The 14,686-nt window shown below is 37.1% G+C and overlaps 1 protein-coding gene across 4 annotated transcripts in view; it reads left to right on the top strand.

The window, feature by feature from the left end:
- WDR7 (WD repeat domain 7) overlaps positions 1-14,686 on the top strand; it is a 301,747-nt gene that overhangs the window by 213,324 nt on the left and 73,737 nt on the right. For all 4 annotated transcript variants that reach the window (XM_019722246.2, XM_019722262.2, XM_074339915.1 and 1 more), the window contains 3 exons: positions 3,448-3,565; positions 5,606-5,755; positions 6,340-6,422. In XM_019722246.2, coding sequence (XP_019577805.2) covers positions 3,448-3,565; positions 5,606-5,755; positions 6,340-6,422 — 351 coding nt within the window. The remainder of the gene's footprint in view (positions 1-3,447; positions 3,566-5,605; positions 5,756-6,339; positions 6,423-14,686) is intronic.

The following is a 14,686-nucleotide window of genomic DNA, read 5'->3' as shown; positions in this document are numbered from 1 at the left end:
CTGCAGACGCTGACGCCCCCACAGCGCGGTGGGTGTTCCAGCTTCCACTCAGCTCAGCAGGCAGCACTTTTCTCTGCCTTTGGTCAGCTTCCTTCTCCGTTCCTCTACAGCTAGTCCTGTAGACCCCACAACCCATCACCAAACCTGACCACTTTTCGTACTGGAAGAAGTTTACTGATTGCCCCAAATCCACAAGATCGTTTGCTGAGATGGAGAAAGGGTGACGTTAACGAAGCCAGTCAGCTGTTGTTAGCTGATCTCATTTTCTTTTCACTGTTTCTATTTGCAAGAGGCAACTTTGGTCAGAAGGAGCATCTATCTTACGTATAATATAGGGCAGAGCGGAGGTGGATGTTTTTGCAGCTGTTGTCTCATTAAATCTTCTCTTCAACATTGTCAAGCAGGTATTTCAATATACTCGTTTGACAGACATTGTGCTTATTTAGTGTAGGGTGGCCACAGGGCACAGCATAAGGGTGCAGGGAGCTGTCTACTTGTCACTGTGACATGAGCCTTGAAAGTCTGCCAGCTGACCATCCTCACCCTCAGATGCACACACACATGTATGTTCATTCATTCCCACTCCTTTCTCTCTCTCTCTCTCTCTCTCTCTCTCTCTCTCTCTCTCTCTCTCTCTCCCCCCCTTCCACCTCCCCCCATTCTCAGCTTTGCACTAAATGTTTCTCCTCCATGCAAGGAAAAGTGTGGAAGAAAGGACTTAGACATGGGTGGTGAGGTTATGTGAGTAGAACTCTAATTTCCACCTGCAAGAGGTCACAGCAGCACACAGCTGAGAATGGACATGACTTCTCTGGACTCAGGAGGATGCTGTCACTCTTGTCCTGCAGAATCCAGACCCCATCTCTTAGCAACTAAGGGAGCAGTACATCTGTGGGGAGGGCACACTGGTACCCAGAGCCTGATGTTCAGCAGGGTAACACTTCCATTGTATTTCCCTCGACACAACCTAGCTCTGTAGGCAGCCACAGCCCTGACATAGATACCCGTGTTTGAAATACAACCTGCAGGTGTGTCTCGTAAGCTCGGTGGAGCAGTGTATCACCTGTCCCGTACCTGTAAAGTTGGCCTGTAAAGTCGTACCCACATATACGACTTCTTTGTTTAGCTGAATTTGATATTTTTGAGGACTTTCTGAATCCGAATTCTGTTATTTAATACAGTTGCTCTCCATTACAAGTTTATATCCACATCAGTTGATAACTGACCATCCGTATCTTTCTTCAAACCACCATTGATGCTGAACAAAACAGAGCTGAAGTCCAAGTACTACAGCAAACCACTAGAAACCTCTGTCGGATACGATCTAGCCATTCATCCGAAGCCTCATGTTACCATTTCATTAACCCAATTATCCAAAATATCATCAAGCCCTTGCCCCCTTTATTTTCTCCAAAGGTCAGCTATCCTGAAAGACATTCCCTATTGCCATGACTCCTCACTGAACTTCTCTGGACCTGATTTGTCTTCCTTAACATGCTGATATCACCCACCTGGGAGGGAGGGATGTTTGGAGGTAGACGCAGGAGGCCACGCAATAGCACCAGAAAGCCTGACTTCAGCCCCCGGGTTCCATGGCCAGTCGCTTTCCTCTGTATCATGCTTCCAGCAATGGATAGGCTGCCTAGGAGATAGACTCGCCTTTCCCCTGGCTGACTGACTGCTTGGCCCGGATGTTGCCTAGGGGATCTTTTCCATCTCCAGTATTCTGTAATTTTATTGCTCTTCTGAAATTTGACTTAGGTTTGTTCAGAATTATTCAATGAACATACCATTTTTATTCATTTCAGCCTTTCAGGTGTTATCAGCATCTCTTATCCACATTGAGGGAGAGAAAAAAAAGGAAACATCATCATTAGTTTTTGAATGTCTTCAAACTTGATTTAAAATACGATCTGAACTTTATAATTAGTTAGGAATCTAGCCCTAGCACTACTCACGTAGTAAACATTTCTTTTGCTGAATTCTCAATATTAAAGTTTAGTCCAGAAAAGAAACTCGCTGACTATTCCACCATACTTTGCTGCTTCAACATCTCTTTCTAGCTCCTTCTGTGCCCCGGGCATCAGGGTCTTCCGCAGGGGTGATGCGTCCTCCAGCGCATTCCTTCTGTTTATTGTTCAACATGTGTTTGTCCTCTTGCTCACATCTTTCTTTTTAGTGGGAAACATTAAAGGAAGGCTCACCACCCTTCTCTCCTCTGAGTTCCTGCTTTGCCAGTTATATTCTCAGTCAAAGATTTAAGCAGCACAACACTCACAAAGGAACTATAAGCAGAATTTTCTGTAATCAGTTTACCTTCTTTTAACAATGATGGACGTGCCTACGTAATGCATCTTTATTTTCAACTAAAACTTCAAATAATGACTGCTAGATGTTATAGAAATACCTATAACTTCCAGAGAATTTTTCGTAAAGGTAACCCAGTTTACACATGAAGTACACAGACTAATTAGAGCAGGACAGATCTTCTTATAACTTCATGTAGGTATTTAAATATCAAGATGATTTGACCAGAGGGAGAAGCTATATTTGGATCTCTTACCGAATAACAAAATACACCTTGAATAGAGTTGCTGTGTGGATCACATGTGGATTTTAATTAAAAGTCAATCTTTTCCCCAGCAGTCTATATAAAGGAAGCTTGGAAACAGAAGAGTATCTTTTTTATGTTAGGGATGGCAGAGGAATATAATGTCACTGTCCTATCAGGAAATTCTCACGTTTTGGAAAGATTTATTTTATCATGTACATATTCTTATGTATAGCCTGGACAATGCCAGGCTGTATGTTCTTTATAGAGAGAGAATAAGTCTCAGTTAATATAATTTTTGCATCAATACTACATAACTATTGGCAGAACAGACTGAGTAGCGGATTGCTTGTGAAAGTATTGAGTGTGGGATAAACTACCAGTACTAGTGAATTAACTGAAAATAATATACATACTAAAAACAATTTTGTTATTCTGAGTTTTTTGATAATTTTATACACAGGAGTGAATTTTGCTCCCTTTCAGATATATGTCCTTAAATATAGCCTTTTCGTGCAGCATATAAACAAATTACCTTTAACTTCTTTTTAGGAAAACATTTGAAGATTTCCAACAAAATATTTGTTCTTGCTTTATTCTGAGCTTTGTGATACGGATTCAGCGCTAGTTCTTGATAATTTGTTAACAAGGCGTTTGTAACACTTTGGACAGATGCACATACTGTTTTCAATCTTCACGGTTAATTATTCGATTTTGTATTTGATGCCTGAACACCCTGACGCCTAATCACTGCTCATTGTTGCAAGTCTATTATATTCTAACTGTTTGAGTGCTCCCATTGACCTTGAACTGACATTATAAGCTGTGTCTAATCTTTGCAGTCTATATTTCTAATGCTTCTTTTCTTTTTTCCTTTTTTTCTGATCCCTGGTTAGCATCACAATGGGGCTGCCTTTGAGCCCAGCAGCCGACTCCGCCCGCTCCGCTAGGCACGCCCTGTCGCTCATTGCCACTGCCAGACCACCCGCCTTCATCACCACTATAGCCAGAGAGGTGAGTGGGCCGTCTCCGTGTGCTCTGCCTTCTCATTTAGAGGAATTATTTGGCATTGTGAGCTGAGGGTCCACATCCACAAAAAAGCCTTCCAGGTTGTTGTAGAAAAAGGCAAGTTAATCATTTGGTACTGAAATGAATGCATTTTACCTGTGTGCATGCACTCTGAATTCCATGGAGGTGCGTTCATGATTTTGTGCTTTCCTATTCATTTCTCTTCTCGAAGTTAATTCACTTGTAAATATCTAACAATAATTTTTCAATCTGAAATATAGCAGGCTTATTCAAATTCAAGTATATTAAAGGCGTTCCTATTTTACACGTATATCTACCTGTAATCAAAACCAAACTTCTTCCTTAACGCTGGCTTTCCAACTGTAAACAAAAATGTAAGTCATAAACTTGCTAATTGTTTTTCCTGTTACATGTCACAGATAAAGACTTCAATGCCGATTGATCCCCACATTCTTAGTGTTCTAACTAATTGCCCACATCTAACTGAAAGGCTAGTAAAGAACAATGAACCAATTATAGGATCTTCCCTATAGGTCTTAGTAGTGGGAGAGAAAGGAAAGGATGAGACGCTCCTAAATTTTTGCAAAGGTTTGTTCCATTTTAGCAGGAATAATGTCCATGAGGTTTGGGCTCTGTCGGAGTTGTTTTTCCGTTAGCTGCGATGAATTTTTAAAATACTAAATAAATACCTCTGCGTCAGTCCTGATAACCTGAAACCTATTGGGCCTGTGTCTGCCCCGGAGACATCCTTAATCGGCCTGCAGCAAATATCTGTGACATAACGACAGCTAGAAGGAAGGAAGGTCCTAATAGCAGCTTGTATGGGTTTCTAGAGGCAGTGGAACTTTGTTCATAGCTAAACTACATTTGTAGACTTAAGGCTGTGTGTTTTTCTAATAGTGCACAGTAAAGTGAGGTTCCACTGTATTTAAAACATATGTATATGTGTGTTTATATATTTTATAGCTATTACATACTTATATCAAGTGTATGTTTGTATAAAAGAACAGACTTATTAGCCATGGAATTTTTTTTTTACCAGTTTTTCCCATCAGTAGAATATGCACAGATTGTAATACTGAATATGCTGAGTAAGTCTTACAACAGCCTGACTACGTACACACATCCCATAAATGCCAGGCATCAAACCGCTTCTTTAAAGAGAATAAACAAGTATTTATATTGTGTGTGTTTTTTTCAACTTAATTTGCCCTGTTTATATATGTGAGTATTTTAAAATGAACTGTTAGAATAGCCATGCTTTGGATTTATTCTACTCCAGCATTTGGTTAGAAAGGTAATGTTTAAATATTTTAATGTAATCATCCACTTTGATTACCTTTTCAAAACAAGTTTTCCATTTCACTTAGAGTTTTCGAGTAAAATGCTGAAGTATTTCTCCCTGTTGTTGCTGTCTCCTATGCCCTCCCTCTGCGCACTCCACCAGCGCTGGTCCATGGCCAGTCCAGGGCCCACTGAGGCTCTTTCCCCTCTGAACTGTGTAAGACTTACAATTTGGATGGGGAAAATCACACTAAACTTACATCATTTCCAAGGCTCACTATTTTTGGAAGCATGTTTATTTGAATCTCCCAACTTAATTATAAAGCACCTAGCATGGTGCCTGTGACATAGTAAGTGACATATAAACATCATTATTACTTGAGAGAAAGGATCGTATTTTATATTTGCTGATATCCCCTAACTGCTGTCTACCTCCGTGCCAAATATACCGACTTTACAAACCTTCAGTCTGTCTCTTTTTAAAAAATGTCATGGTGACATTGTGTGCAAGTCTCCTAGACCCAGAAACTTACAGAATTTTATTAGAGAATATGTACTGAGTTTTCGTTGTGCTAAATACCTTCTTTTGCAATCCGAAGTATTTCCTGACTCACTTCAGGAGGTCTGTTTGTGTTGATTTTTTTAATTTTTCTGTGGTAATAAGTGAAAAATAAACCAGCAGCTAGAAATGTAAAACCCTATCAAATGTCAACCATACCTACAGTGTGAATGTTTTTATAGGTACACAGGCATACTGCTCTTGCAGCAAACACCCAATCGCAGCAGAATATACACACGACAGCTCTTGCACGAGCCAAAGGGGAAATTCTGAGAGTCATTGAAATTCTTATTGAAAAGATGCCCACAGATGTGGTGGATCTTCTCGTAGAGGTAAGAATATCCTGTTTTAAATGACACATCAACAGCCTCAATGAAATACCCCAGTGTAGTAATACAAACCATCATCTTTATTTCCAGCATTTCTAAAAGAAGGAAAAAGATAACTACAATAAATTAACATCTGTACTATTTAAATTTTCCTCAAAAATCAAAATGATTGCTCTGTCCATTTACTATTCACAGGGAATTAAGTGGTCTATGTTAGCATAACTCTTAAAGGTCCTGTTCTCTTTGACAGCTTTCATTATAAATAAAACAAAACATACAGTGTGCTTGAATAAAAGCTACCTGTCCTGTACATAAATATGAATAGCCTTTAAAGTAAAAAGTCCTGTTTCTTCATTTTACTGCACTGTCTTACAAATGTTTTTCACCGACAAAAAAAAAAAAGATAAGCCTCTCGTATAAAGTAAAAATACTGTAGTTCTAGTAAATATGCTGTAGTAGTTTTGAAGTAAATATTAAAATCAAGCTATCTAGAATTTCCATGGGCAAATGAGGCCTAAGATAATAATTTAAATTTTGGAAAATCAAGAATTTGAAGTTAATTTCAGATTTCTATCTTTTCTCTAAAGGTTATGGACATCATTATGTACTGCCTTGAAGGTTCTTTAGTTAAAAAGAAAGGTCTTCAAGAATGTTTCCCAGCCATCTGCAGGTAAAGAAGCCTATCATAGCATGCAAAATAAAAATTTTCAGTAACAATTTTTTTTTAAATTTTGGTATAGTTGTCTTGTTAAGTTAGAAATCCAATCATTAATATCTGCTTACTTGCTAAATCAATTTAGGCAGCATACAGTCAAAAACACAAATATAACAGAATTAACTATTTGAAATTGGGTCATGAAGAGGTTTTCTCAAAATGTGAAAAAGGAATAAGAGCATGTATTGAATATGTCTAGTCTTATATCTATTAGTAAAATTAACATCTACATTACAAAAAAAAGAGAGTTAGGAAGCTTCTGGCTTAGAAGAGAAGATACACTTTTAGCCAATAGAAACATTTATGCCACATTTTTGCTGGTAAATTTTATTTTTAATGTAAAGGTGAGCATCTGCCTATTACAGATGTTTTGCCTATGAGAAAATAAGAAAAGAAGCCAAGAGCAGTTAAAATTTTTATAAACAACGCTGTATATTTTAACTATAACTTTAAGATTTTTTATGTGTATGGCCTATAATTGTTATGAAATGAAGACTTTTTTAAATGCAAAAATGTAGCAATATTATGCTTATTTTTCCTTTAAAGTATTTTAAGTTAGTATTTATATCTTGAGGTACACTTAAAAAATTTTTTTGACCTCCATGTATTCAGTGAAACTAATGTTTAAATCTGTTGAAGGTAATCATTTTTGTAAAAAAGAGAACTTCCACTTGGTCATAGTTACATAACTTTTTTCTTTTTAAGACAAATTCAGTGATATCCTGCCTTATTTTTTGCTCAGTTCTATAAGTGTTTTGTAGTGGAAAGCTATATTTTAAACTAAGTTTTCTGAGAGCAGTGACATTACACTATGCATCTTTATGTCTTCTGTATTTCCTGGTATTTCGTCAAGTTTTTGCTGAATTAATTCCACTCTTTCAGCATTCTCATGTATATGTTTCATATTCACAATAGACTTTATAGTTTATATTTTAATCTCTTCATTTTGCTGTTTCTGATTTCCACCACCCAGAAGTTAAAACATGAACACGTTTAAGAAAAAGATTATGTTGTATTATACACGTGTACAGGTGCATATTTTCTTGTAATATGGATTAGGCATGTTAGAATACCATAATTTTTTAAACATCATGCCACATCAATTTTGGTTTATGTCCTTTTTGTTAAAAACTATATCAATTTTTTTATGCAGATAATTGATGTTAAGAATTAATGTAGCTGCTAGATTCCCAGTCGATTGTTCTCTAAGAAAGTATCTAAGTGAAAATGGTCATTTGTCTGTCACTTAGTGGAGGTGAAGAAGCAATTTTATTAGGACTTAGGTTACTGAGTGTTAGCAATGCATTAATAGCACCAGTCACCGCTATGTGAATAAGCCTCCTGGAGCTAAGGTGAGGAAATGGCTCAATGTTTCAAGGGCCTTTTTTCTTTGCTGGAAGCCTGCCTCCTCTGCAAGCAGCACCCTCCGTGCCTTGAGTCACCTTAGTTTGCCGGGTCCACTTTTGTTTCCTATTGTGTAATCACTGGAAAGGAAGGGTCCTGCGTCATTGCTAAGGAGGCAGGTGTGTAAAGTGAATGCTTAGTACCAGTGTTTTTTTCTGATAGGCAGAAAGCAGTTGTGTTTTGTTTGAGCACCTACTGTGTATCAAGTACTCCCCTAGGCCCTGGGGTACAGTGATGAATGGGAAGATATCCTCAAAGAGCTCAGGGTCTAACTGCGTTGGTAATTATAACAATAAATAACTCCAGGGTGCTATGTTATATGCTGGAGTAGAATTACATACCAGGGACAAGGTTGGCCAATAAAGAGAGGGCTGAACTCTGTACATGGGAGTCTCAGAAAGTTTCACAGAGGAGAAGGCACACTGATAATATCTGTGAAAATGCTTTTTAAAAAAGTAGCTGCCAGATGGAGGGAAGGAGTTGTCCTTCACCGGGGGTTGGGTGGTGGTGGTAGGAACTGTAGTCAGTTTTGGGAAAGCTTCGCGGAAAAGCTGATGGGGTGGTCTTGGCAGAATGAATAGGTGGGTGCCATCTTGAATCACACAGAGAACCAGGCCAGTGAATGGTTAGAGGTGCAAAAGTATGCAGTGAGTTTGGTAAGTGCTGTGTCGTCAGGGCTAGAATGTAGATTGAGGATGGAAGTCTAGTATACAAGTAGTGCTTTGAATTCCATATGAAGGAATTTTGCCATTCTATAAGCAATGGGAAGGCAGCAAAGTTTAAGCAAAAATATGTACCATGTTTCCCCGAAAATAAGACCTAGCCGGATAGTCAGCTCTAATGCATCTTTTGGAGCAAAAATTAGTATAATACCTGGTCTTATTTTACTATAGTATAATAATTTTATTTATAGTAAAATAAGACCGAGTCTTACAGAATACAATACAATAAATAATATAATATAATACTGGGTCTTATATTAATTTTTGCTCCAAAACACGCATTAGAGCTGATTGTCCGGCTAGGTCTTATTTTCAGGGAAACACGTTAATTCTTTTCCCAGAACACAGTTGATGAGACTTAACTTTATGAAACATCAGATTTACAATGAACAGTTGTTGACTACCTCTTATTAAATTATGTCAGATATTATTAGAGCTGTGACTAGAATTAGCTACATAGGCCAACTTATTTAAGAATCAGCCCATAAACACAGAAAGATGATTAACAATGTCAGGTTGTAGCTTATGCCAAATGTGAGTTGAAACAGAAAATAAATTATGGAGGACTTCACAGAACACTAAGCTTAGTTGGGACCTCCAAAGTTTTATAGGTCAATGCCACACTACCTACTGGCTGATTTGTACTAAGTTGATAAATGAACAAAGATATCAACAGAAGTTAAAAGTATTTTATTGAATATCTGCCATGCCCATGCCATCGCACTAGGTATCTTACAGTATTTACGAGCCCTCTACTTATAAATAAATGCCTTTCACTAAATATGAAACTCCAGTTCATGTTGATGACGTGTATGTCTGTGGTCTAGTCGTGTGACATCTGTTTTTAAAATCTTTATATAGCTTTGTATTATTTTTGCTTTTCCTTTTCTTTACCCTTTTTAAAAGATGCTATGGATTTTAGCTTAGGCCGATTTCTGTAATGTTGCTGTATACCAGTATTCAGTTACTATGGTTGGCAGATCACAAAAAGGTGTAAAACTTCATTCAGCATTCTTTTTAAATGAGATATTTGTCACAGCACCCAGCAAAATGCTCATGATTTAGGTGTTCAGAGAATGGTAGTTTCCTGTGGGTCTCTTCATAATGTGAAAACCCAAACTATGTACAGAAGAAATTAGTTAATCTATATTTGAAAGTATCTTATATGTATAAAACGTGTAAGATGACATTATCATTTTTATATATGTAAAAAAATCGGTTTGCTTCCCAAAATACTAAATAATTTTTTAGTCAATGTTGTAAAGGTGATCTTCACATCTAAAATTGTATTAATTTAATTAAGAGCTAATATAGTACACCGAAGTCACTGAGTATTTAAAACTAAAAATATTCTGCCTTGAGTTATACATCAAATCCAGTCTTTTCTGTGAGTATCAAGGTGAACTAGCATCATCAAATGCTGAATGACCCTGAGTTTGCCTTTCTTAATAAATGGGCTTGTGATTCTGATATGCATCTGGGTTTTGAGTTTTGAGTTTAGAATTTTAAAACTTTTAATGTGGTAATTTTTCCAAGATTTTCTTTATTGTTGGCAGTTTCGCATTTCTCAGATTGCATATTAAAATAAAATTGCTGTTTTATTCTTATTATGAAAGTCTTCAGTTTTAGCTGAGGCTAACCTCTATATGTTGCTGCATGCCAATGGTCAGTTTTATTCATTCAGGTGGGTTTTTTGTTTATTTGTTTATGTATTCATGTTTATTAATTACATAATGACTTATTTATAATTTAATGAGAGGTGAATTTATCCACCCAATTATATTGCTAACTGCATTTCTTTTCTTTGATATCTTTGTTCAAATCATATTTAAAGTTTAGGTTACAAATTGTAAATTCATTGAAAGAAAGAAGGATTGGTACAAAAAGTTTGATTTTTCTAATTTTGTTCATATAATAGCTTTTCTGTCAATTGTTAAAACTTTTTATATCTTCTGCTTAAAAATAGAAATGGATTAAAATACAAGCCAGTAAAATTTGATAGACATTCTCTCTTATCACTCACCAAAAACTCACTTGCTGATACATATTAAAACATGAGGTTATAGAAATGCATAATTAATAAAATAATGTAATCATCATATATCACTTTACAGATTACCAAGTGTTTTCAAACCCATTAATTCTCAAAATTATTTAAGAAAGGATTTTATATAAATTAAAATTTGGGGAGAATTAGATTGTGGTATTTGTTAGTCAAGTGACTAATAAAGTTGTACCTTCCAGGTAAAACCCAAACCTTATTATTCATCATTTATTGCTTTTGCAATCCAGTTTTTAACCTGTAATAATTTACTTTTCCATTTATACACACACACATCACCCACATAACTTGTTCCATAGAAGATCTTAAGCAGCTTTGAAAGTTACTGTATAATGTAAAATGGAAAATCGAGGCAAAGGGAAGAAGATAAGAGTAGGAAAGACAAGGCCCAGGTGAGTTTGGAAGTTCTGTGTGTTTAGCATAGGTAAGCCATACAGTTCTCTAAACTTCTTAGCAGCCAGTGTACAAAGAGGAGCCGACCATCAATACCTGTCTAGTGTTCATATGCTAGAAATAGTTGTTCAAGAGAGAAACGTAACTATTTGTAAAAGTGAGATCAACAGGAAATTGAGAGTCCTCAGATAGTAGACATAAAATGTGTGTGATTTATTGAGCACGTCGTTTTAGAGATTTTGCCACTTCAGCATGTGGGAAGGAGCTCACGTAACTGAATATTAAAGTACATTCAGTCCTTATTAGTTGGGAGAACTGAGGACACAGATAAGAAGGTGAAAGGTAAAAACAGGTATTGAGCGCTCACCCCTGTTAGGCCCTGTAGGGTATAAGGATCCCTAAGTATAGTTCATGGACTGTCTTCAAGAGAATTACCTGAGTTCTCCGCTCCCCCTGGGAGCCGCCACTTCCATCTATCGTGAAGCCTGGGAAGCTGCAGTTAACAGCCTCCCATGGTGATTCTTATGTTCACTAAAGTTGAAAAGTACTGCAATAATCCCAAACCAAGAGAAACAGCGCCTGAGTCATTGTTCTTTGTGACCACGTTCTGGTATGTAAAACCTTGGATCTTGGAATACTTCTGTGTTTCTCTATTGAACAAACGGAATTTCCAAGGAAACACCTAAAGACACCCCTTCAGCTCCTGCATTCCAGTGATGCACCATTAGTTTTTAAAGACTTGCCCTTAGCCTGTCACAGAAGGCCTGCCAAGGACTGTAACTTCAAACTGTTCGTTAATCAGCTTTTATCTAAAACTCGATTGAAAAAAACGCAACACTTAGAAGCTAGTTAAATGGACACATGGTCCATTTGTTCCTCCACGCATTCTAGTTTATATCCCTAGATTAAACTCAACCATCGGAGGGCTGCATGTCTGGTCTCCTTCAGAACTGCCTTCCCCACGTGTTTCTTCAGCATTATCCGGCAGTTGGCACTGAGGCCCTTCCAAGAGGCCCGTGTCGTAAGGAGACGGCCAGAGCTCTTATTGTAGGGGGTCATGCTGATGGCATGCAGTACACTGCTTAGGGTCCCTTCTAGGAAGACTCAGTCAAGACACTTCTTTTAAATCAGGAAGATGAAAGCCTTCTTTATATTAACGGAAATACCCTAGATCTTTCTGGAGGAGTTTATGTATCTATAAATATTTTTCTATAATATATTTAGTACAAGATACAAAGTCACATAATTTTAACTGATGTATAAACTTTATAACCATAGATTTAAATATTTCCTAATAATTCACATTTTAGTTCTAGGGATATTATTATTAATATGGTGGCATCCATTAATAATAAAAGAAAATTATTTAGATTTTAGTGACCTTGAGAGAATGTAGCACCCACCACATCCTTCAAAAAGCACAGTTACACAAAAATAGTTCTACTGCCAGATTTTTCATCGCTATAATCAATAAGGCTATATTATTACATAGGAATTAAACTGCATTTTTTTTAGAACAGATATATTAGCAACAAGATTGTTGCAGCATTGAATTAATTTTGTGTCTATGAATAAGCAGAGTAAGAGATGTAATAAGGTAATCTTTAAGAAATGAATTCCTTAGATTCTCTCCCATCTCATTGGGCATTGTTTTGTCTTTGTCAGTCTCTTAGATGGTCTTCAAAACGGCCTCATCCAGCGCTGTATATAATTATTGTTAGGCGCAGAAGTACAGAGGGTTCTGAGTAATTTACATTTAATTGCCTGGACTATAAATAATGCAGCATCCTCAGTTAAAAATATCCTAGACACTAAGAAAGTAGAATTAACCTCTTTCAAGTCTTGGGAAGAGAAACATCACTAAAATTTCCTCACAATTCATCGTTAAAATTTAGTTACAGGTTGCTGTGCTACTGAACTTGAATATCCTTGTGAAATCCCTCATAGCAGACCAACCAGCAACGAGCTTGACTCAGTTTGATTAATTATTCCTCTTTTGTCACTGTATGAACTCTAACGCATTTTACACTACTATACGAGGTTGCATAAAATATGAAAATGTAGAAATGTACAGATGTTACCAAACTAAGAGAAAAGCAGTATAGAACACACGTGTGATATGTACTTGTTCTAAAATGAACACTTTAAGGGTTTGTTACTCATTTTGCAAAAATACCCTTTACTAATCTCAGAATAGAAAAATTCAAGCTCTTATAAGCTACTGACTATCAAAGCTGAGTTAGAAAGGAAGATAAAGTGCCTCTGGGAATATAATGTGATTATAATGTAACTTAAAATTTTAAGGCTATTTTATTATGTTCTCGAGGACTAGTAGTATTATAATACATAACAAATAAAGGATTAGGGATTCTTTAATGGAATTGTAAGTTGATGGGAAAATATGATTATATTTGGAGATATAAGAGATTTCAGGGTTTTTTCATAGCAAAGAAATAGATATGTCTCTAAATGTGATTGTTAGGCATGTGCAACTCCTCAGTTTTGCACACTAAGGGTATAAACCCATGTTGTTTATAGTGCCAGTAGCAACTAGAAGAGAGAATCATCTGGCCAAAAGCTCCATGCCCGAGAATTCCCAGAGAGATCCTTATTTCATGCATTTTTAGTCTTTTAAGTCGAGGCAATTTATTTGATGTATAACGAAGAGTAATTTAATTTTTATGCCTTTTAAAGACCTGTCAAATAAATTCACAGATTCAAAAGAAATCCTTCGTTGGGCTCTGGCCCAATTTTTAGTTTAGAAAATACGAACACTCGATATAGGCATTCAATAACTGTGGTTGAGTAATGATACCAGCTATGCCGCTTCACGTGTGTAGTCCTTAATTTCGTCATAATAAATGGCACCAGCTATTTCACTTAAGCAGTGACCTTGCTGCATTATTTTTATAGAATTAGGAGGTGTGGGATTTTGAATCTGAAAAGGACTTCATGTCATATGTTTCCTGCTCCTGTTCTTCATTTGACAAATGGACACATTTAGAGCATTTTTGTGCTGACAGTCCTATGAAGGTGAAGCCCAGCATTGCTGAAGAGATCTTACACCCGCTCTGCGTTCTGCAGGGGTGGGTGTGCACGCACTGCACAGGCGGGATCCACAGGTCGGGGACACGCGGAGCTGTGCCATGTCATCCGAGGACAACATGACTGCTGTGCTCCAGGCCCAGGCCTCTTCTTGCTGCATCCTTCATTCCAGCCTCCCTCACCTCCTCTCGGACTTTGCTCTTTAGAGAACCCTTCTCTCACTTTTATCCTCAACTGCTCTGTGGCATCTCTTCCTCAGCCTGGCAGCATGCTTTATCACCTCTCATTTAAAACCCTGCCTTCCCTTTTCATCTCCTGGAGCTGCTGTCCAGTCTCTCATCTCTCCTTCTCCAGGAAAAGGAGGCTGCGCACATTTTCTCACCTCTTGTGCCCTTCAGGTCTACTGTAACCTGACCTTTGCCCCGACTATTTTACTAATATCTCTCTCTCCCTTTGGTTCCAAACAGTTTTTTCATTGCCAAGTGTTTTCAGTCTTTAGTGTGTGGTTCTCCAACTTTTTGGTCTCAGGACCCCTTAAAAATTGAAGGTTAAATAAAACTACATAAAAGGTTAAAATTTAAATAAAAATAATT

The sequence above is a fragment of the Rhinolophus sinicus genome, linkage group LG09 (genome assembly GCF_036562045.2).
Source record: "Rhinolophus sinicus isolate RSC01 linkage group LG09, ASM3656204v1, whole genome shotgun sequence".
In the NCBI taxonomy this organism is placed as follows: domain Eukaryota; kingdom Metazoa; phylum Chordata; class Mammalia; order Chiroptera; family Rhinolophidae; genus Rhinolophus; species Rhinolophus sinicus.
Note: the sequence above shows the minus strand (reverse complement) of the source record. Positions and strands in the feature narration are given on the sequence as shown.